Below are 22,008 nucleotides of genomic sequence, written 5' to 3' on the forward strand. Positions count from 1 at the left end.
TTCTTTGCTACTTTGACATTTCTGAACTCACCATTACAAACAGCTCAGCAAGATTCAACTCAGGGGGCTGGAAACCAGGTGAAGCATTTACCCCGAGTGTTGCCACTTGCGAAAACTCACATTTTTACAGCTCACATCAGCTATTTCTGCAGCTCTGGACAGCTCTTGCGTTGGTTGATGCACAGCTATATTTTGTTCTCAAATAGCATTAACATGAGAACAAATGCACACAGAACAAGGAATAAAATTTTGGCTTATGCTTGTTTACTTTTCCAGAATTTTGGCAAGTTCACAGAGCAGGAGGACTAAGGGAGCGCGATGCCATGGCTGTGAAAAAGGCAGATTTGATCCTAGTGCTCTTGTTCAAGTCACTGAAAAATCTCATCTGGATTACTCGATACAGATCTGGTGAAAAGAAAGAAACCTGAGCAGAGCCTGGTACACAGCAGGGTTATCAAGATAACCAGGGGAACGGAAAACTATAACATAAAAAGGGGTTAGAGGACAGTGGTTTGTTTAGCTTCACAAAATGATGTGCACTAGTATATCAGGATGGAGATGGGAGAGAAAACAGGAAGGAAACATCAAAATGGGAGAAGGAAGAACTATTTATGGTAAAGGATAATGCTAGCATGGAAGTGATGGACTGAGAGCCAGCTTCACTTCCAAATTTCAAAGCACTTTTCAGAGTGCTTTAGCACTTCAGAGTACATTAGCATTTCCCATAGTACTTGGAGGAGCCGGAATACCTGCACAAAGGCCAGACATTTTTGGCAGTGCAGCGCCAAAAACAAAAAGCCCTTTTAACTTGGGTCTCTCTCTATGCCATTTTGCTCATGAGGTGCCGAGCCCTTCACTCTGCAGGTTTCATTGCTGACGGACTCAGTCCAATACGAGCCAGGTTACTAACTCAGCATTACTGTAGCAGCCAGACAGGAGACTGATCTGACACTATTAATTAAATAGCCCAGTCAAAAACTGGCAAGAACTGCTTTTTCCAGTGTACTTGCAAGAAGAACTTGCTCCTCGACTGGTTAGCCAAATCCACTTTGCAACTAGATTAACCTTACCCAGCAACTCATCCCCTTCTGTTAGAATACGAGCATCCCTCTATGCACGGTGTTATTCTGTACCAGCTATTCTGCTCTAAGTTCACAGGCCGCCTTTGGCCAGACTGCCTTTCCCAGGCTAGCAAGAGTCACCACTGCGCTGGTGGAAGCGTCCACTCATGCCTGATAGTCTGGCCCTAAACCTTTAGAGCTGTTCCTAAAGGGAGTCAGTGCCCAGATGAGCCAGCAAGGCAGCGCAGTGGGGAAGGGGATGTGGTCTTGGAGCTGCCGCTTTAAAACACACTCCACTGGTTTCAGTCTCAGAAGAGATTCTCAAAGCAGTGCCAAAGGCCAAATTTTAAAGTAGCTTTAAATAAGACCTCCTAAGGCTCAGGAGCTTAAAGAACTTGAATAGCCCAGTTTCTTTTTTTCTTTTCTTTCTGTTTTTTTTTTCCTCCTTTTTTTTTTTTTTTTTAAAAGGAGAGGTTGATTGCCAGGCAGGTTTTCCCAAGAATCCACAAGCTCAACTAATCACTAATCATGAGCACTTCAGCCCTGTGAAATAATATTTCCCTTACACGGGCTACTATAAAAACAAGTTCTGCACAGTAGGCAAATTTAAAATAACTTTTAATTAACATTTAAGACACAGAAGTCTGATCATGCAAATTCATCTGCGTCTCCTCTCTGTGCCTGATTGTTCCTGATTGAATACGATAAAAATAGACTTTGTATGAGTCAAGTGTAGGATTTCTTTAACTTCTCCTCCCCTCTGATTATGCATTTCCTTAGCTAAAGTGGAAACCCTTGGATGGCTATTAACGGTATCATGGGTCAGACTAGAGAGGGCATCCTGCTTGATAGAGTTAAAGATTTCACTGGAATTAAAGGCATTCCTTCTGTGAGCAAAAAAGATGCCTCCACCTTGCATAAATTCTCACCTGAGACTATCCAGAATTATTCTGTCTCGGCTGACTTTTAATCTCTGAAATACCAACACTAATTTCATTGCACCTCCCCCGTATCTGAGGTGAGCATCTGGCCAGACACTCAGCTACAGATCTATATTAATATGGAAAAAAATGCAACTCTCCTGCACAGAAGAGATAAATATTTGAAGGGAGGCAGAGGAATTTCCACATAATTAAGACATGTCAGAGGACGTGACCCTGTTATAAGTAACAAGGGCTCTGGATAACGGAGGGCACACTGATACCAGTACCTTTATCTTGTAACAGTTATGGAGCCAGTTTCCCAGTAAAATTTACAACAAAGCCTTTGTAACACAGTCCAGTTAAAATTTCACTATTTTACACCAGCTGCTAATTTGGCAGATGCAAAACCCACCAAAAATGCCATGGGAATGAACTAGCACAGCTGCTAATTATGCCATAAGGACAATGGAAAACTTGGGCATAAGGGATTAAACTACCCTTTTGTAAGGCATCTGATCCAGAGCCTGCGGGCACGGGCTGGCTCCGAGCATGCCGCGGAGGCAGCGTTACCTCTGCTCGCCTGGAATTTGTACCCCTGCTCTTCGGCAGACACAAGAATTGCCTCTTTTACTTTATTTTTCCAAGCAACAATGTCACATGAAGAACATAACACAAAGAGTGGGCTGAAGTCCCTTAGCTAGCCAGGAGAGCTTTCCCTTGGTCACGGTCCTGCACTAAATCATTAGAATTGCCCAAAAGAGCTGCCTATGATGTTTACGGCATTTCACAGGATGCTCCACTCTTCTGGTGCAGATCTGATTGCTTCCCACTCCGGGGCAGTCTCTCATGAGACGTTTCCTCACTGTTAGCTGCTCTCTGATGCTTCTCAGCACGGTCCGATAGCATCACAGATAAAGAAAACATTCACCATCTCAAAAAAACAGAGCTGGAAAAGCTAGAAGAGGTCACCTCGTCCCCACTGTGCCCCAGCGCCTCGCAGTTTGATGCAGGTAGTCCTGGTCGTGACTATCACGATTGGCCATGATTCTTGCTGATGGAGACTGGGCTTAGAGTTAACAGCAGACTTTAGTTTAAAATTGTTTCATCTAGGGACTGTGATTTTTCTCCTCCATATAATTCCAGAATCCTTCGTATGAGAAGGTGGGGCTTCTTCTTCCCCTGCTGTTGTGTAAGACCTTCTGCTGGCCCTTCAGGTGATGTACTAAAGGGTATAAACCCCACATCGATCCACTTTCACGTAAGCAAGCAATCATTTTGGAGTCTTATCAGAGTATCTTCAGGTTGTACATTTAAGGATCTGTGTGATTTTAATGCTCTTCCTCCATTTCTCATCTAGCACTACATTTTGATCACAGCCACCCGTTATCTTGGATGTCCGTTAACCACCATACCTCGGCAGGTCATCGCTCCTGCAATTTTAGCTCTTGTATGCTTGTGTCTGAACTTTCACACGGTCCCTGCACACAGTCTCTTCGCCCCCCTCATGGCGTGCCTGACTACAGACATGATCTGACTTTCTTGACCATCGCAGTGGCTGTTTTCTTCTCTCCCGTCCTGTTGTTAAGTTTTACACAGTAACATTAATTCCTGCTGTTGAATACATGAGCTGTGACACCAGCATGGTGCAGTGTCCTCCTGAGCTACATTCTTATCCAGAAACGATTAAGTCTAAAACCACCCTGGCTGAATGACAGGTAATTTAGGAGCACTATAGAGGGTGGGCCTTTGTATGTGTCTATGCCGAATTCAGTTGCCTGAGCTCCATTCGCCTGGCAGCTTTCCAAGAGCAAACCACAATTTCAGTTATTCAGCCTATTTTGTTTTTACAGCAGCATGTCAATACGGAAGTATTTAAAATAAAAATATACTGTATCTCTCCAAACAGTCCCCAGTCTTAAAAGAGACCATGGGCTTTCTTACTCTCTGAGGAACTGTAGATTTCCTGGAAAGAGATTTTTGCTATTTTTTTTTTAGAGGTGTTAAAATGCAGATCAGACTATTTGAGGACAGCAAAGAGATTCAGCTCAGGTTTAAAGAGACTGATCAGCCTGATGCTGTTCTCTCCGTCAGTCAGGGAAAAACCGCATTATACTTCCATATTCACATGAAATTCATCCTGGCTATACCCGGGAGTATATCAGAGATATTTGTTTCCATAGAATCAGAAAATATTACTGTAAAACACCCTTGGTTTTCTAATCTTTATGAAGTCCCATGCACTACTGTGTAAAGCCCTTTGGCCCTTGCAAAACTCTTTCTTCAGTGATTGAAATTAGAGAAATAATGGTACACATCAACCCTGCTTAGAGGAAGAGTAGCATTTTCTAATCCATTTAACACAATCCTATGGGTAATTCTCCTGATGGCTTTTATTCCTTCTAGGTCTAACACACACGGAGACATTAAATACTCGGAACTCACCTGAAGGCAAATTTCCATTATCTCACTTTCCATCAGATTCGGCTTTGGAAAGTGTTTTGGAAAGACATTAAAATATATCCCATCTGGAGGGATGCCGCCTTCCAGAAGGCACCGACAGCTCATCCCACTACCCAAAACCTCACCTCCTAACCTGCGTTGGAGACAAGGACCAGGCAACCTGGGTCATGTGGAACAACCTGTGCTTAAGTGACATGGCCACTAGATGTCATTCCTTTTTCACTCAAAGGTAGGTCGAAGAACTATTTACCTGGCGGAATAAGGTTCCCCTCCCCGCAAACACTGGCAACCTGGGGCACATGTACTGCTGTGGTGAAAAGTCCCATGGCCTGAGAGACACCAAACTCTAAGACTAGCCACTGTAAAACTTTCAAAAGAGAACGAACCCATGCTGGCAGGAGAAAGGACCACATGGCCCAAGACTTGTGTCAGATTTTTATGGCCCTTCACAAACATATGTATCATACTTAAGGAGATATTTAACAACAACTTTACGATACAAAGCTGGGTGTATTCACCATGACACATATGAAGCACATGTGCTGCTGTTAAACCCACCCTACACTCGCTGGAGTTGGCAATGCAGGCTGCAGAATGATGCCCAGGTCTGAAAACATTTTGGGTGCCTATTTTCCTCTGATTCAGGAGGAATTTAGTGCCTTCCTTATTCTGAGAATCTAGGTCCAAGTCACTTAATCACAAAATGCTGGCACTGCTCGAGAGCTGAGCACGTCCCTTCTGTGAGCCTTGGCCCCATGGCGATGGGAGGGAAGGACCCAGACTCCGTAGCTGACGTGGAGCCGATATGGGTCCACAGCAGCATTAATTGGGCTCTGCATGACTTCCTTGAGCTGTTTGTAGGGTATAACTAAGGGGAAACTTTGATACCGCATGACTATATATTTGCAGATCTTTTAATATGGAATGAAAATTCAGAATAATAAAAATAATAAAAATAAATGATGTTCAGTGACTTGAGCACAATGCAGTTTGACTTTCTGTGTTTTTAAAGACTTGGTTTCAGTTTAAGACACATCATTTACTGTTCCTTATTGGCCCTCATATGAATATAGTCGGTGGATACACAATGATTTCTCATTTATTAGCATGTAGACCTCTGTACTTCTCTGTGGTTTCTAAAATTACCACACACATTTTGGATGCTCTACATCTGTGGATTATGAAGGCTGGAAAAAAACAGACTGCATCGTTTCACCTTCCAACTCTTCATTTTTACCATAGCCAGCTCTAATAGTTTGCAATTTCTCTATTTTTTCCCCTCTTCTCCCAGTAACAGCGACTTGGAGCACATGAGAACAGAATAGAGAAATACTATACTAATATAAGAAAGATCTTTAACTGATTAAAACCAGATGTACTATGGTATTTCTACACGTTTACTGCCGGCACGCACAAATACATCTGTTAGAGCTATCAGTGAAATACAAATTCTACCGGATACCTGTTACCATTTAGAGTATTTACTGCTTCCTTGAAACCGTATCTGAGCTACTAAACCCAAAATATCTCTTACTGCTCAGGATTTCACTCATAAGTAATAATAACTCTGATATGTCTACAGCCAATTGCTGTGAAACAACCGTATCCTCTTTGGTGCAATCAGACACAGCCTGTTTGCCACATTATTTCAGCTCCTTGAGTACCTCAGCAAAACCGGTCACCAAATAGTTTTGCTAGTTTATGAATCATTCTTTTCCTTTTTCCTTTCCTCCTCCTTTCCCCCCGCCCCGAAAGTCTTTGTTCCACGGTTATCTATCAAGTTCCTCCTATCTGCCAAACCAGCTAAGAGAGACGACGGATATAAACATCCATGAATTACCAACATGTTGTGTGTCCATGCATCACCGTGCTGATGTATCAATACTTACAGTGCTGGTAGTGAATTCGGGTGGGTTGTCATTCACATCTGTCACTGTAATGATCGCTGTTGCCGTGTTTGAGAGACCATAGTTAAGATTTCCTTCCATATCTGTGGCTTGAACAATGACTATATACTGCTGAACTTTCTGGAGGGGAAAAAAAGGGAAAGATGAGAAACAAAAATGCGTTCTGTAAAATGCCTTGGTTTATTTTCTGTATACAAGTGCAATCTTAAGGCACACTAAGAAGTTAACTGGATCAAAAACATTAGTAAAAAAAGACAGATAATTTTTCCTATCATGTTTTTGAAGGGATTTTTGCACAGATGGGTGGATATCACCTGTCTTATGGGAAAATAAAAATCTTATGGCAAAAATCCTTGGTTGAAATAGATGTTTTTGTTAGTTTTGAAGCATTTTAAGCAACATTAGTTTCTGTCTTCTGAAAAGCAGTAAAAATTTTACTAATATGTTTTCACTGAAAACATCACCAAGAACATTATACCCCCAAAATTGACAGTGACGTTGCCTGGTGGCCCTCCAGCTTGTTCTGCTCACACAGTTTGATGCTCACAAAGCATTTTGATACCTAAAATACCCTCCATGTTTCAGTCCTTAACCCAATAAATAAGGAGAATTTAAGTCCAGTATGAAAAAAATTACTCACTGCAATAAACCAAAGTTCAGCAGAACCGATTTAAATTCCTGAGCACCCCAACCAACATGGGTCTCAAAGAAAAAGCCTTACACAGTCAGCCATAAAAATCACACATTGAAGTTCTTCTAAAAGATGCTGTATGCCAGTGCAACTGGAAAATAAACCTGAATAAAATAGGAGAGGGCATCTTGTCTTGCATGTGTGTACATCTCCCTGGGATGTCTCTTTACTTAAGAATATCTGTCCACACTGAGAAAAGCCTCCTGATCTTTAAAACTGGTCTCAACAATAGGTTTTCATTTGGATCTGCAGAATTTACTATTGATGCCTATGCACGTCATGCTCAGTACACAAAGCGCTTTAGAGACAGACATGAAAGCAAAGCTCCTCTCCTGAAATATGTGCAAAGTGATGCACTGACAACCAAGGAGGGATCCAGTGAACGGCGTGACTCAGGGCAAAGCTAAACCTCACTCCCTACTCCTTAAGGCTTAAGGCGGAATTACAGACACGAGCTGGGATGCAGGGACCAAGTGGCTCCAACGGCACATCGAAAAGCCCGAAGGGTGTGAAAATCAAATGGATGCACAATGTTATGCGGGAAAAGCTTTGTGCAAAGCCAAGTGGAGGAACTTCACTGGGAGGAGAGACCTGCCACATGCTGGATTGCTCCTGCTCTCGGAACACAGCTTAGATACTTGAGGGCTGCTCCGTTCATGTGCCAATGTTACAAGCGTGTATAAAATGTCAAATGCCCTTTGAAATTTCAAAGGGCAAAAATTAGGTCAATTGGGTCTCTCTAATCCTACATAAACATTCTGCAAGTGCTGTAACTAGTTTAATTCTTTAATTCTTCTGAGTTGCTAGAATGACAGAGCTCTGAATTTTAGCTTTATCTTGATTCCAGGACTTTTAATTGACAGATATTAACCTGCTAAATTGACAGGATTCACATACATGGATCCATCAGCACGTTGCAACTGGAATATATTATGGAAATGCACTTTCATTATCTCTTGCTACCTTGTATAATAAAACATGAGGGAGAAACTATTGTTAGCCCTTGTTTTTCCTCACGCAAAAAGTTGCCGTTCATTACTCCATTTGTAAAGCACTGGATGATTGTAAGGCTGAAGTGTCCTTATTGGTGAACATAATTTCTATTTCGCATTTAGCTTTTCTTTCCTTATTCTTTCTTCTAGAGAACTTGGGATGCTGACAGAACTATTTCCTAACAGGCCAAATACTTGTGAGCCAAATAGGTTGAAATCGTAGAAGGGGGGAAGATATTTTAAAAAATAGTGGCAATCAGATTCCACATAAATTAGAGAAACAGATCGGAGGCCCACATGAGAGACTCCATTTCAATAGTGCATTTAAATGGCAAAGCCACCTCTAATGTTCCTCACTGCAGTGAGACGGAGACACGTAATTCATAGCGTTTCTGATTTGATGGCGGAGCTGTCGCACATTATTGTAAAAGCTTCAGTGCTTCGGCAGCGACCGCAGGAAAAAAAACGTTCCTTCCTCTCCATCAGCCGAGAGGGTGATGAAACAGCCTCCACTGGCGGGGGGGTGTCTTTCTTAACTTGGCGTTTTTCTATTTTACCGTGTTTGCAGACTGACCTCTCTACAGCTGCTGGGCTCCCAGCTCACACTCCCAGGTGTGCCCACCGGAGCAAGCCGGGACTGGCGCGGCAGCATGCCTCCAGCTAGGGCATGGCAAAGGCAGCTCCCTCTCTGTGTCAAAAGCAATTCTGAAACTCGTGACACCATTATGCAAACTTTAATCTGAACTGCGAGAACAAACTGCAGAGCTTGGGTAAGGTCACACTCCGTCTGCACAGCACTTATTCATGCTGGGACCCAGCCTGCGAACCTCCCACCGCCTTCAGCTCCTTTCTAGCTTGCTTTATTCACGTCTTAACCAAAGCTTCCCCTGGAAAAATGAATCCTCTTGTACAAGAGGGGGTAAGGGACTAGAAAGTTTCATTTAAAAGTTTTGTTAACTTCACCATTTTACTGCTTATTAAATTAGACATACTCTGATGACACAGGCACATACACATAGACCATGTCTTATTAATCTCAGGTTTACAATAAAAAGTTTTTTATTTAACAAAGCCCCTTTCACCAAGCACTGTAGCACAGTGTTAATAAAAAACCGCATACAGATTTGGAACATTAAATTAAAGAAATTTAAAAGAAAGATCATATCAATCAGATAATACAGGGCCAGAAATGAAAATGCCCATAATTTAGTAATGTACAAATGTACCAGCCACAAAGAGCTGGTGCGTAAGGATGGGAAGAGGTGAAGGATGGCAAAGGAGCACTGCACGTGTGCAAGCAAGTGCAGGGAGTCCAGGCCTCGTGAGAAAATGCAAGTAAACACAGCAGATCTCAAATGGATTGAGTGAGCAGGTAGCATCATTATGGGAACGCGTGCATTTGAGACAGGCACTACATCTCAGGATACCGGAGGCAGCTGCAGCAATGAGGGACGCGAGAGGTGAGCTGCTGGTGGAAGTTGAGACATCACCAAAGTTACACTGATTTCCATCAGCAGAAGACAAAAGTGCAATCTGACATGGAGAATGGCCTTGGTTTGTACATAAAGTTGTATCAAACACAAAGACATGTAAATCATAGAATAAAATCACAGAAACATTTAGGTTGGAAAAATCCTTTGAGACCATCAAGTCCAACCGTAAACCTAACACTGCCAAGGCCACCATATGGAAATCGTCCGAGATTTGTCTAACCTTTAGGCACTTGGTTGCCATCCACATCCAGTTCCATCCGAAAGGCTCCAGTGTGGGCATACAAGGGCAATGCTTTCAAGTATGTGGTTTTAGTTTATAACTAATTCAATCTTCAGTGAGAGTGGCCCCAGCAGATAAAAAATTACTGATTTTTTTGTTTTTCTGTAGCTAACCTTTTTGCTTTTATGCATTAAGCTGATTTTATTGAACTATTCAATCAATTTCAATTTCAACATGTCCTTCTAATTTGTCACAACATCTCCAGGGGCATCTTAGTTTGTTGTCCTAATATTATTATTATTGTTACAACTATTAAAAAAAAAGGCAGCCCCATGCCCCCAAGCATGAGAGACATTTTCTTGATGGCATTTTGATTATTCAGAATAATTCTCTTATTCTCTTTCTTCACAAAAATGACATTTTAAATAGCACAGGGCAGAAACTACAGCACAGAGGTAACACAAAATGCTCCTAACCCAGAGAAATGAAACAGTTACTACACGTTTGCTCTGATGGTGATGCTGTGGAACTAAAGAAATGAGCCTCTGTCCCGAGGGCATCTAGACTAAAACTGCAGCCCCAGTGAAGTCCCTGGGAGGTCCAGTGGCCTGTATTTATAATAAATCTAACAAATCTTCACACTAGAGGGAAGTAAATGTGCTGCTTCTACTTAAGCCAAGGAAAAGAAAAAAAAAACAAACCTCATCTTGATAAGTGCAGAGCTTTTTAGTCTGACCTAAAAACTAAGAAGGGCTTTTGAAGGAAAAAATTGTGAAGGAAAGAATAATTAAAGGAACTGTGGCAGATCTAATCTGTCTGCTCTTCTGTCAATCATCTGATACAGTGCCACAAAGAAATACATCAGCTAAATTCCAGAAGATGGGAATTAGCTGAAGAAATTTGTTAAGATGGTTAATGGGAAGTTTATCAAGGGCTTGGTTAAAAAGATATCAGTGCCTTGCATAGAAGAAGTAACAGCTTGGGAGAAGGGTAACTTGACAATTAAGTAACAGAAGCAAGATATGATTTAAAAGTACAAAATACAAGATAATGCAGGAAGGGACGAGTAACAAAACTTTTCAGGAAGCTGGTTTATTGGACAGGAGCAAGGAGGACTGGCCCCATGTCCCACCAGCTCCCTGCTGCTGAGCAAGAGACAAACACTGTTGGCAAATGCATCAAGTGCAGATTTAGCACTGCAGATACGACAATATTAATTCCTTGAGCCAAGCACCGAGGGCTCATCGGGATGCTGTGCACAATCCAGCTCCCTTGTATTCACTGCTGAGCAACCTGGATCCGACCAGGTGCCGGCAGTGAAGAGCTCATCACCGGAGAAGGGCCTAGGAGAGCTTGGCTTGTTTAGTCTAGCAAAATGAAGGCTGATAGCAGATATGATTGCTGTCTATAAATACATCAGGAAGATAAACACTAGGAAGGCAAAGGAGCAATTTAAACTAAAGGACAATGTTGACACAAGAACAAATGGGTATAAACCGGCCATGAATAAATTTAGGCTGGAAATTAGTAGGTTCTTCATCACTAAAGGATTGAGATGCTGGAGCATTCTAATACAGGGTCTGGGAACCAAAAATGTTAAAAAAAATAAAAAAAGTCTTAAATTAGGGATAAAATCCTTTTGGTTTAGGTAGGAATTATGAGAAATTGAGCTAAAGCAGGTCAGATCTCCCAGCATTCTCTGTGTACAAACAACTTCTTAGGAAGAAAAAGAATAGAACCTCTTTTAGTCCAAATGCCACGGTATATTTGTGTGAAAATGGTTTAAGACTTAACACCAACTGATATCACTGAACCAGCCCATTCCACAGGCATGCACAAAGAAATAGGGGCACCCCACACAATTACAGTTATTGCAAGTGGCTCTCCCCATCAAGACACAGGCTGGCCCAGAAGACACCATCTCAAATCCCTGGCCGACCTGCACATGGTCTTGCTGAGATGTTATAAATAGAACTAAATCATATTCAGAGAGAAAGTCTAAAAGAACAAAGTATTTTAAAATGAAATCCTGGTAATGAAGCGTTACCTGCGATCCCAATTTTCAAATGTGCATGCACAGTATTTTTAGGAATATGGCTATTCCTAGTTTACACATGCAATTATTATAAATCACACACAAGCTGGGTAACTGTGTATGCCAAAGTCCAGAAATGCAGTAATTATGTGATTAAATTAATCTACATTATGGACAAAGGGTTTGCAAAATTAGGACCTACATTTTCAAAGCTCTGTACAAATATTGTCCAATTAATTACCACTTCCTGAGAAATGTATGACTGGCTAATTTTAGCATCATGTCTGGTAAAGCAAATAAGGTTACCAGGATGTTGCTTTAGGATGTACTGAGTAGGAATCTATTGGTGAAGGAGCTAGAAAATCTAAATCCTACTTCCTTCCATGGCTATCCTCACATCTTTATATTTACGTGTTTTTCCACCTCCCCTTATTTTTGCAATACCAATGAGAAGAAACGTGAGATGTTCCTCTTTTTTTTGTTCCTAAATAATTTCTTTACATGTTACTGAAGTTTTGATGTTCACTTTTTTTGGTGTAAGATAGTTGATGGTGAACACACTAGCAATGAATATCATACCAGAGCCAGGGAAGACGATCTGAAAACAAACTCTCCCTAAATATCCACTTGACTCTAGCAGAAATACTTTTTCCAAAAAGATCTAACTAGCCATCATTTAAACAAAGCTCACAGGCAGACCTTTTAAAGCATTTATCCCTTAATACTCCCTACTTAGTCATGGTTAAATACGAACACGGATTTCCAGAAGAAAACCCTGTTCTGGGAGGTCAGTGCAGAAGGCAGCTTTCACAGGACCACCAGCGCACCCGACACCTTTCGCAGTTCCCCCCCAGAGACAGTGGTGGTGGTGAGTGAGCTTCACCTCTGTGCCAGAGTTGAGCAGAGTCTTTGATATAACCTGACCTTTTCATTTCGTACATAGAGCGCAGCATCACGTCGTGTATGCACCACCCTCAGCAGACATCAAACCCTGGGCCCATGAATCCTAACGCACAAGCTGCTGCTGCCCGAGCTAAAAAGATGCGGTTTTGCTCCATCTCAACCTTGCTATACAGGTGCAGCTACTGTCAGAGGTGTTTCACGCTTCTGCTAGGACAGGGCTATAACAAGGGAGGGGACCCCATTTTCAGAATGAACTGGGCTACTTCGTGCTGCACAGCCATGAATGGTGAAGCAGACAGGTTTATTTCCTCCATTTGGCTGGGGTTATGTTGGCTTTTCTTCCAGCACGGCATGGTATTCCCCGTCCGCAAGCTTCTCGGCATATTTAAGTTTATGAGCTACCTGCAATTGCAGAGCTCTTGAGCAGGGGCAGTGCCTTGGTCTACCTCTACCTAGCAATGAGCAGTTTACCCTCCTGGAAACAAGGGTGTGTTAATTAAGCTGGCTTTCTTGCTTAACAAAGGTGTTGATGTGAAACATCCTGGCCTCTGACATGCAGGCCAGACCCGTGAATTCCTGTTAACATCTGACCGAACCTGCCTGTCATCCGGGTATCGATAAATGCCTCCAGCTCAGGAAAAGTGTCAGTCCCGCCACCCACAGCTCTCCAAATCGCACTTTGTAACATGCTCCCACTTCTCCCATACTATTAAAACCAAGGCTGCAGGGCTGCCTGGCTGCTCACGCCACCGCATTTCAGCCTGGTGGCATTGCACGGAGTGCCAGAGGGTGGGAAAGCTGGCACACGCCAAGCAAACACCCGTGGGAGATTTTCCTCCTCTCTCTCAAAGGTTGAGGCACCCCCTGTGCTAAGGGTCATCCCCAGCTCACACGCTGCTCCACTCCCACGCACGTCGTACTTAACCGGAGCATCGAGAGGAGGCAGGGAGAGGATGACTTCTTTTGCTAACCCTCCCCACGGCAGAGGATTTCTGCTAGCAGTGCTGAACACGCATGACTCGGAAAGAAGGAAAATGTTTATTCTGGAGTCATTCTGATGAGCACTTCTAGTATTTGTTCTGACTCACCGGCTGAAGCACCGGTGGCTTTCATCCACACCACCGGGCTGAAAGAGCTGTTCCACAAATCTTCAGCAATCACTTTTTTTCCTGAGACAAATAAAGGTCCAGGGGCCACAAGCCAGCATCAGGATTTTCATTTGGCACTGCACCTATATTGACAATCAGCCTTTAATAGCTTTCACCTGGCAGCCTGATTAACAACCAGCAATTAAACTTTTTTTAACACTTTCCCTCTCAGCACCTGAGGCCTGTAATCTGTGGGATCTCACACCTTATACTAATCTTTTTCCCTCTTAAGCTACTGCACTTTAAGATAGTGTTTTAATGTGTTATAATTTACACAATTTAACCCATTTAGAACCAGCAGACACGCAATTAACTTTTCCAGCTTCTGCCAGGGTGGGTGTTGAATCTCCCACGTAGGTGGAAATGGGACCTGCTCCAGCTTAGCAGCTATTTTCTCTTTTGTGCGGTGGCTTCTGAAAGCAAAACAGCTTCTGGTGGTGGGTACAACACCCGGCAACAGCGAACTGAGCTTTTGTATGGAAGCATGAGGAAGTGCTTTAGAAGTTACCTGAAAGAAAGCAAACATGATCTTTTTATCCCAGAGAGGTTATAAAATCAAAGAACGCTGGAAAGCCTTTCAGGAGTCTACTCTGTTCGGCCTTCAGTAGTGCGAGACCAAATAGTTCAGTGGCTGTTGCCCCTGGCTGCCTTTTTTTGTGTTATTCAGACAGTGAAAGTGGTGAAAGTGGAAACCTTTCCAAAGGACACACTAGGTACAGAGAAGATCCTAGCAGTCATACTGAAAGCCTTCAAGCATCCTGGCTGTATGTCCCCGTAGCCTTCAAGACAGAAGATATATGAGCCGAACTGAATTGCTCATCCACCTAATTTCATTGTGAGAGCCAAGATTTTGCTGAACAGCCAGCACCAGGAGCGGCGTTATTGACCGAGAATCTCATCTCAGAAAGCGATCTACTAGTTGTCAGGGATACAAAGAGAAGCTTAGAAATACAAACTCCAAACCCTAAGAAGCCCCAAAACAAAACCAGAAAAAAACCCCAGCAGACAAATAACTGAAAATGGTAACACAGACCTGGCGATCCTGGCGGATCATCTTCATGATTGTCTTAATGCCGGGTGCTGGCAATACTGTGCATAGGAAGGGGTGTATTAAACAGGAACAGAGATACTTCTGAGTGCGATATGCTGCAACCACATTAATCTGAGATATATATATATTTTTTTGTTTGTTTGTTATTCTGAGTGAGTTTTATTCCTGAGGGATCAGACACTGAGCCTGGGCTATCAAGGTTTTGAAACAACACCCAAGCTGAAACCCCACTGTGGTGGAACACATGAGGAATTACCAATGCAGCAGCTTCTGCCCAAGGAAAGGGACCTACTGGAAAACACACCCACCAAAACAGTCAACTGAGCCAAACGCACCTCGCAGAGGGTTTGCCACGCTCTGACCCCAGCTGGCCACCACGTATGGAAACAGCATGTTTGAAGTATGCTGTGTACAAGGTTAACAGCCAAGTAGGGCCCGTTTAACCTGATACTTGTTCCAGACTTCAAGCTGCAAAGGATGGGGATTAGAGGTCACAAAATTTTCTCTCTGACATCTGAGCGCAGACGTTTGTCAAAACTTGAATGTAGTTGCCTGAAAAACTTTTAAGCCCAAAAAATTTTTTTCATATCTGAAATGGTGCTTTAAAATTGTCCTCATTCTTTAAAGTTCACCCAAAATGTAAATACCACCTCTAAGTTTAAGACTGTGACAGTATTTTCCAGTTTTGGGAAGTTTTGTAACATGAACATAATGTTTGTTGGGACTTTTTTTGTTTTTTGACTGAGCCTTGGCGAGTGAGACACCAGGCTTGGAGCAAACAGAAAATAGGGACTGGGCTGTTTTCAGAAGATAAGTATGAAAAGAACACCACCACCAGAAAGAGGCCAGTGTTCTGTAGCACTTATTTTCCAGTCTTAAAATGTTTTATGTGCTGATGCTGCCACTGAGGGACCTAATAGATTTCCATGCCCCAAGGAGTCTTGTAACGGCACTTGGGTTGTGCACAGTCTACTGAAGCTGGTCAGGTGCTGTGGACTGACTTCAAAATTATTATCAGAAACTCCATTGTAACAGTAGCTCTGTCCTTGGATAGTATTGACTTTCCTGCTTAGAAAGACTGTCAGTTAATGAGCTTCTCATATGGTTCTCTCATTTAATGCCAAAATTAGAATCACAGAATCATTAGGAATGGGTTACGTCTCACTCCTCAGTGATCCAAGCCACAGATCAGACATAAGACAAGGGAGCAGGAGAGAACTAAGGAACATGAATTACATGCTTTTGATTGTAACCACTGATAGTCATGCAAGGGGGTGGCAGTGAGCTGGTATGAGCTACAAATAAATTTCATTAAAAACAGAGATATGACGAATATCTTGGATAATGTATTTTGATTCTGACTACAGCCACTGAGTCGGTGTCAAAACAGACCAGGGTTGTGATTAAGGCTGCAGGCTGCAGCTTGGAAGACCTGGATTTCTTTTGCATTTTACCAAACACTCCCCAAGTGACCTTTAGTAGGTCATTTAATTTTTCTGTGCCTCAAAGAAATTGAAAATAACACTTCAAAATGAAATGAAAACACTTTCTTATCTCACAGTGATATTGTGAGAATAAAAATCCATTAGTTTGCTGAAGCACTCAGCCACTCTGATGAGGAGGGCTGCAGAAGGACCCGTCTCCAGCACCCTTCCCTCTGGAGGCAACCGCACTGGGTACCGGCGCAGAAGTTGGCATCCTTCTGCATCTTGGCAGAAACAAGGAGCAACTCAGTCCCAGCAGACGTTGCTTTCAACTCCCGTCGATATTTTGCAGGCTTTATGCCCCAGAGATGCTAGGTCATCCTGCAAAGCACTTAAAAGGAGACCTGAGGAATAAGCCTTCTAACTTTTGGCTGAGGCAATTTTTGTAAAACCATGAAATTACGTTCAGCTTTTTTTGGACAGGAAGAGACGAGCAATAGTTCAATGTCTAGGTGGTCACACAGCAACCGTCGCTGCTGAGGGGTGCCCTTTGGTAAATATGCCAGCATTAAATTGATGCTGCTTCCAGTTTGTGTCTGCCACTTTCTGACAAAAGGAGTGAGTGCTGAGAGATGGAAAAAAATCCAAAAACCCCAGGCAGACCAAAAGAGGGGAAAGTAAACAACAATCTGAGACACATTTTTGAAAATAAAAAAAAATACCTTCTTTAGACTTGTGCAAACCAAATTCTTCCTATAGTATGTAACTTCTTGGTGATTACCCAAAGGCCAGGCTGAGGGAAAAAAAAAATCCTAGTTATGTCCATTGCACTCTTATAATCCACAAAACCTTCCCTGTCAAATGCTGCCAGAGCAATTTAATAAACAGGGAGAATGCCTTAATGTATTCTGAAACCTGAAAACCACCCATCATTAGCCCCACACGCTGTTTTCCTACTTTCTCTGCTTTAAGCCATTTAGCTGCTACAGCTGTTTTTCTTGTAAGTCTGACTTCTGTTTTTATCAGCCTGATTTGTTTTCTGGTGTATCTTGCTCGATTAAAAAGAGGAAGAAAAACCTTTCACAATTCAGGTAGAACTGCCTTCTTCTTTAAGCTCTGTCGGGCTGGAAGCTTGAAAAAGATCATCAAGAAGATCAGTGTAGATGAATAACTATTCATAATATTGCTCATAATTTATACTTGGTCTTATTTTTGCAGATAGGCTTGAAATTCCAGGCTCATGACACTGCTGCTACAGTCAGACCTTTTTATTCTTAGGAGCATGAGGTTTTCTAAATCCTATCAATGTGGCAACTAAAAAAATAAAATCAACATAATATATTCAACATAGTATATTCAAACCGCTCCCTCTAATCCTGTATATATACACATGGTGTCTACAACACAAGGACCTCGGATTTTAAAATTAATGGCAGTCAGGAGCACAACCCAAGTCCTGGGAATCTGTACTGTGTTGACTCCATATGGTCTGGATAAAGTAAATGGATTTGGTGTCATTTGTTATTCATTGCTGAGAATTATTTTAAGAATATAGCTTGGCTATGTCCTTGCTAGCTGGGTATCATATATGCCTTCATCATTATGAATCGAAGGGAAGATCCAAATAGTGAAGGAACACGTTATAGCTGGAAAAGCAGGTGATTTAATTAAATTTGGCAGAATGAAAGGTTAGTGGAAAACAGTCAAATAACTGAGAAGAGACTAATGCAAGATGCTCTCTATTGTATTTCCCTTAAGAGCTGTTTTACCCAGTATGGGAAGGGTCACGTTTTGTCGACTTGCTCAGAGAGAACGTGATTGACAGAGTTACTGGAAAAGACACTTGGTTTGGTTGTGAAGTCGGAAATGCCAATGGGGGCTTCTGTGAAAACCAGCTCTGCCTGCAAATGGCTTTGTTTACCTGGCTTTTAAGAGGGCTACGCTCTTCCAGGTGCTATAGACGAATACTCCAGACATGATCAACTGGGCAGGTTAAGTCAGTGTAGACTCAGCTGGGAGACCCCCTGTTTAAAAGCCATCATGGGCACTACGTCTTGTATGCATCATTAATGTTTGGTCTACTGGGCCAGCGCTGGGGATCGAGCAACAGGGGACATACAGCAAAAGTCCTGCCTGCCTCTTCCGTTGCAAACTCCTCTTCTGCAAACTGTGACCCCGAAAGCTGTGGAAGCGCGCCAACCATTTTGTTACAGCAGCAACAGAAGAGTTGCTTTGTATGGCATCGACCCAGCCCCTGCTCTGACTGCCACGTGGATGATACCTGAGCTAACCTGCAAGCAGTGCTCATTAAAGGCAATTTTAACGTGAAAACAGGTGCAAAGGAAAAGATCTTCGATGCTGTGGGAAAAGTAACCAAGAGCTTATCCTATGAGTGATGGATTTCGAGCTGGCTGGAAATTCTGACCCACAACATGAAACAATGACATTTGAACAAGAATGAGGTTTGACCTTGTTCATTTTGTATATATTAATAAAGCCAAAAATGTAACACCCAAGAAATAAAAATATGCAGTTGATTCAACACTTGATTGTTGTACTATGTCTTGGTGTAGAAGGAGGGATATAATTCAGACTGAACCTGATGGGAAAAAACACACTAGTCCAGAGGAGAATAGGGTAATGAAGTTTGTGATAACTTAGCAAATGTAACACAGCTATGATCACTTAGATGGTACAAATCACTCACTGAACAAGATCTAGGATTAATGGAGGATAATACGCTGTACTTTTTGGAACGAGGCATCTCAGCTATTTTTTAGAAGATAATGATCCTAATGTTTATATGTAGATGTATTTGATAAATATAAAAGAAAGATTCTTTTATTAAACATTGTATTAATGGATTTGAGTGAAGTAATGAATGGATTATGTGTACGCTTACAAAAAGGAAGGCCACCAAAATAAAGAAATTTTAGCAGACAGCAGTCTTAATAGTGCAGAGCTTCCTGTGGAGCTTGCTGATGTTCTCAGCACTCACTGCTCTCTGGGGTACATTATTTGGGAAATGAGAAACAGAGAGACCCCAGGAAAATATTGATTGCTATATTGAGCAATCATAGGTTTGCAATACAAACTGGCTGCAGGGCATTTGGGCAAACTCCGTTTTGGTGATGATGTCTGCAGTTTTTGGGTTCTATTGTGCCCGAAGACTCAGCAGAGAAACACTGCAATGAGGTCTGAAACCCAGCCTCCTGACTCAGACACTTTGCAGGCCACCTTTTGAAGGATGTGACACCAGCTTTACGGCAGCCCAGCTTCAGTGGGACTTCACCCCCCTCCAGGGTATGTGTTTTCTGCTTTGGGGAGCAAAGATCTGTACAACTCAATATACTGCAAGCTCAGAAGGTTTCAGACAAGAGATAAAACAGGGGAAGTGAGGAACAGGAATGAACGGCTTCATGATAAACTGAAAAACTGCTGATAAACTAAATGACTGAGAAGCCGGCCTGGCAGGGTGCCACTGCGAGAATTCGTTGTGATGAGCAGGGGCGTTTTCCTTCCCATATTGGGCCTGTCAGCCTTAATCAGATCTCCGTTAGCAGAGTCACTGTATGTCCAGGTGAGACTACAAAAAGGAGCAATCATTAACATCCAGGAAACAAACAGCTCAACGTCAATGGCAGGAGGAGAAGGTCTGGTCAGAATAGTTTTACAGAAGGTACTCTGGGAGAAGTGTATTGATATACAATGTGTGAAATTTAAAGGCTGGGCTTATTAGTTTGAAAGAGAAGGGAGTGGACCAAGATTTTCGATAATCCTAAAATGTCCCAGCTGTACAGGGAGACCTTTGGCAGGGTAACTTGGGTCCTTTCTTGTGACTGTAAGATGAGGATGGAGCAGTAGCCACAAGCCATTTCAATAACTGAAGGCAGAATTTAATTTTCTCAGATCAGGGCCTTAATCAAGCGGCATTTAATTTTTATGCTTTTTGTCATCTAAGGGATGCACAGGATCTTTGCAAGCGTCAAAGGCCTTTAAGTGACCAGAAGCAGGTTCCACCTTTGCAGGGGAAATTTTATAAAGGAATCAGCACCATAGAGACCCCTCCTTGACAACCTCCCACACTCTTGTAATACGGAATTAACTTCACATTGCCACAAGGTATGAAAGAGGAACTTGCCAACCATCTTTATGTGATGAAATGTAATTCTTGCAGTTATAAAATTGGAGGAATGTAACGCTTACTTGGCTATTAGCTGCAAGAGGGAGTTTTAGCATTCCAGTTCTCTCCAATTCTGGCTACATTTCATCTTAAAAAACATTTACCTATAGAAGAGCTGAATTTCATATGAGAAGCAAAATGACCTCGAATTTAGTAGCCTGTATTATAAAATACTCAAAAGTAACAGACTGAAATGAAATTTCGCAAAGCGTAATTCTGCCAAGATAATTAATCCTTGTTAACCCATGACCTGATCATATATGATGCTGCTCTGATGAGCTTACTGAAATGCTATAAATAATGCTGGCATATTTTATTTTCTTTGTAGGCATAAATATTGACAAATTCATATTCATTAAACTTCTGTGAGCTGGGAATTATCCCCATTTCTCAAATGGGGAACAGGCAGAGGAGTTAAGACTATTTTTTCAGAGGCATTCATCAGTTTGGGGAGTCCAGTTTGAGATGACGAATACAGTTTCAAGCCTTCTTTATGCACAGAAGTAAAGCTATATTGATCAAATCCATGCTGGCGATGTTACCTCCTTTCCCCCCACCCTCAGCTGAGACCTGTTTCTGTGTGCTAGAAAGTCCTTTTGCTGAGACGCACCAGTTTCCTGAGCAGAATTACTTACAGCAGAAAGAACCTTTCTGCCACTCTAACTAGATTGACTGTAAGTTTTGGGCAGCAATTCATCGCTTTATACTCAGTGACAGAACTAGCCCCGCAAAATGTAATTGCAGACTAAGGATATTCTGAGACAATCTGGGGTGTGGATTTACAGTGCCTCAGCCCCTCCGCAGGATCTGCTTCCATGGTCCCATTCACCCGCAGTAAGCCTGGGGTATCTCATCCCACCTCAGGCTACCATGCGCTAGCTGTAATTTGTTCAGGCTACGTTAGTTGCAAACGATAGTCCTTACTCCAGCGCTGATAGTTTCTGACAATTAGAAAGGAAAGGGTACATTGTGGTATGAAGAATCCCTCAAAGCTAAGTATTTTTGCTTTGGTTGTGACGTGGAATTCAAATGCAACCATCTCAGCTGTCTGTGGCCCCGTGCTCTATAACCTCAGCTCCCCGTATGGCACAAGGAAAACATCCCAAAAGTTCACCAGTATTTTCTTCAGAATTTAATTTATTGTCTTACCCCTATAGCAGATTTAGAAGGGGCTGATGAGATTCTAAGTTTAATGCTCTCCTAAATGCTCTCCTAAATACTGGTGACACTTGTACTTTTAGAAAAGAAAATAAGTATTTATCCTACTCCTACAGCAGTATAAAATGTTAAACTTCTATAGAGCTGCTCACCTCAGGTTCTGGAGGTGGTGTACAAACTTACGCTAAGTAAATGTTACATGTGTGTTGCTTCATTTCCTCCGCTTCTCAGACAAAACTGTGGTGTGAAAGTAGAAGGACTAGAAGCTGATGTATTCCCTTGCAAGCAAGAAGCAAGGCTGTAAGACTGGGGTCCATGTGGACCCGGTGGGACCATCCTCTTCAGGCAGGATGTGAAGG

At 42.3% G+C, this 22,008-nt stretch overlaps 1 protein-coding gene across 1 annotated transcript in view; it reads right to left on the reverse strand.

The window, feature by feature from the left end:
• CDH4 (cadherin 4) overlaps window positions 1-22,008 on the reverse strand; it is a 469,761-nt gene that overhangs the window by 45,111 nt on the left and 402,642 nt on the right. Inside the window, exon 8 of the mRNA XM_075108659.1 lies at window positions 6,334-6,471. Coding sequence (XP_074964760.1) covers window positions 6,334-6,471 — 138 coding nt within the window. The remainder of the gene's footprint in view (window positions 1-6,333; window positions 6,472-22,008) is intronic.

The sequence above is a fragment of the Phalacrocorax aristotelis genome, chromosome 13 (genome assembly GCF_949628215.1).
Source record: "Phalacrocorax aristotelis chromosome 13, bGulAri2.1, whole genome shotgun sequence".
NCBI lineage: Eukaryota > Metazoa > Chordata > Aves > Suliformes > Phalacrocoracidae > Phalacrocorax > Phalacrocorax aristotelis.